At 45.2% G+C, this 2,716-nt stretch overlaps 1 protein-coding gene across 1 annotated transcript in view; it reads left to right on the top strand.

Annotated features, from left to right (window-relative positions):
- SPTAN1 (spectrin alpha, non-erythrocytic 1) overlaps window positions 1-2,716 on the top strand; it is an 85,791-nt gene that overhangs the window by 33,517 nt on the left and 49,558 nt on the right. Inside the window, exon 20 of the mRNA XM_037745944.1 lies at window positions 1,663-1,851. Within this exon, the coding sequence (XP_037601872.1) occupies window positions 1,663-1,851 (189 nt within the window). The remainder of the gene's footprint in view (window positions 1-1,662; window positions 1,852-2,716) is intronic.

Genomic DNA, 2,716 nt, shown 5'->3' with positions numbered 1-2,716 from the left:
TCACCGCAACCTCCGCCTCCTGGGTTCAGGCAATTCTCCTGCCTCAGCCTCCTGAGTAGCTGGGATTACAGGCACGCACCACCATGCCCAGCTAATTTTTTATAGTTTTAGTAGAGGCGGGGTTTCACCATGTTGACCAGGATGGTCTTGATCTCTTGACCTCGTGATCCACCCGCCTCGGCCTCCCAAAGTGCTGGGATTACAGGCGTGAGCCACCGACAATGATTGTTTTTTAAAATATTTTGGAATCCATGAGATAGGGTCTCACTCTTGCCCAGGCTGGAATGCAGTGGTACAGTTGTAGCTCACTGTAGCCTCAGTCTCCTGGGCTCAAGTGATCCTCCTGACTTAGCCTCCCAAGTAGCTGGGACTGTAGGCAGGTACCACTAGTCCTAGCTATGCTTTTTAATTTTTGTTTTATTTTTAGTAGAGACAAGGTCTTGCTATGTTGTCTCAGCTGGTTTCAAACTCCTGGCCTCAAATGATCCTCCTCCTAAGGCCTCCCAAAATGCTGGGATAATAGGAATGAACCACCACTCCTGGCCCATTTTTTACTTTTTATTATGAAAATTTAGTCATACCTAAAGGAGAGAGAAGATGACTTGTTACACACCTTCAACTGTTAACATATGCCACTCTTGTTTCATCTATGTGAAACCATATGTGTGCTTACATGCTAACATACCAACATGCACATATATATATACATACCTAGAAACATACCAGCATACACGTGTACATACCAGTGTGTGCATATAAACATGCATACCAGCATGCACTTGGTTTTTTACTGGTTATCTGTTTTTTGACTAAAATTCTCAAATTTCATTCATAAAGGTCTAGGTATAGTCCCTGTACCTAGCTTTTTTCTTACCAGTCTTCACAAAAACTAGAATCAGTTGAATTTTTTTTTTTTTTTTTTTGTGATGGAGTTCCACTCTATTGCCCAGTTGGAGTGCAGTGGCACAATCTTGGCTCACTTCAACCTCCACCTCCAGGGCTCAAGCGATTCTCCTGTCTCAGCCTCCCAAGTAGCTGGAATTACAGGTGCCTGCCACCATACCTGGGTAATTTTTTTGTATATTTAGTAAAGACGGGGTTTCACCACATTGGCCAGGCTGGTCTTGAACTCCTCACCTCAGGTGATCTGCCCACCTCTGCCTCCCAAAGTGCTGGGATTACAGGTATGAGCCACCGTGCCCAGCCAATTTCCCCCCCGCCTTTTTTTTTTTTTTTTTTTTGAAACAGGGTCTCGCTCTGTCGCTGTGTCTAGAGTGCAGTGACACAATCACAACTCCCTACAGACTTGACCTCCTGTGCTTAGCAATCTTTCTGCCTCAGTCCCCTGAGTAGCTCAGATTACAGGCGTGCACCATCACATCTGGCTTAGTTTTGTATTTTTTGTAGAGATGAGGTTTCACTATGTTGTCCGGGCTGGTCTTGAACTCCTGGGCTCAAGTGATCTGCCTGCCTTAGCCTCCCAAAGTGCTGGGATTACAAGCATGAGCCACTGTGCCCAGACCAGGATGAGCAGGCTATAATCATCATATATATGATTGTCCCAAAAAAGGGGAAACCTGAAAAACTTTCAAAGTGGTATTAGTAGGAAACAGTAAAACACTGTAGAAAGGGCAATAGGTGATTACGTCATTGTGTAACTGAGAAAGGCTATTGAGGCAGGATGGCAGGTTGGCAAGACAGTGGAGGATGGGAGGCTTCAGCCCCTGTGCAGTGCTCCATGTGTGGTTTTGGTTTCAGGCTCTACTGAAGAAACACGAAGCTTTGATGTCAGATCTCAGTGCCTATGGCAGCAGCATCCAGGCTTTGCGAGAACAAGCACAGTCCTGCCGGGTAAACTTGTAATAGTTTATGGGTTACTAGAGGGAGGCCGTGGGGGCTGGAAAAGCCGAAGGACCCAGAATCTGTCAACAGGTATTATTGTCATAGATAACATTCTTGTGATTCTGCTGTTAACTCTTGCAGCACAAAAGTTTACAGAGAGTTTCAAATGAGATATTTTTTTATTGAGGCGTAGTCTCACTCTGTCACATAGGCTGGAGTGCAGTGGCACGACTTCAACTCACTGCAACCTTTGCCTCCTGGGTTCAAGTGATTCTCCTGACTCAGCCTCCTGAGTAGCTGTGATTACAGGTGTTTACCACCATGCTTAGCTAATTTAAAATGAGAGTTGTTTTGTTTTGTTTTGTTGGGACGGACTTTCAGTCTTGTTGCCCAGGCTGGAATGCAGTATCACAATCTCAGCTCACTGCAACGCCCACCTCCTAGGCTCAAGTGATTTTCCTGACTCAGCCTCCTGAGTAGCTAGGATTACAGGTGTTCACCATTGTGCCCACCTAATTTAAAATGAGAATTTTTTTTTTTTGAGGTGCAGTTTCAGTCTTATTGCCCAGACTGGAGTGCAGTGGCACAATCTCAGCTCACTGCAACCTTTGCCTCCCCGGTTCAAGCAATTCTCCTGTCTCAGCCTCCTCAGTAGCTGCGATTACAGGCCACTACGCCTGGCTAATTTTTGGTATTTTTAGTAGAGATGGGGTTTCACCATTTTGACCAGGCTGGTCTTGAACTCCTGACCTCAGGTGATCTGCCCGCCTCAGCTTCCCAAAGTCCTGGGATTACAGGCATGAGCCACCCCACCCATCCTAAAATGATAATTTTTTAAAGAAACCAAAAATTTAAAGTTCTTTTTTTTTTTTTT

Source organism: Cebus imitator, unplaced genomic scaffold, assembly GCF_001604975.1.
Source record: "Cebus imitator isolate Cc_AM_T3 unplaced genomic scaffold, Cebus_imitator-1.0 Scaffold216, whole genome shotgun sequence".
NCBI lineage: Eukaryota > Metazoa > Chordata > Mammalia > Primates > Cebidae > Cebus > Cebus imitator.
The sequence above is the reverse complement of the archived record's forward strand: the minus strand, read 5'-3'. Positions and strand labels throughout refer to the sequence as shown.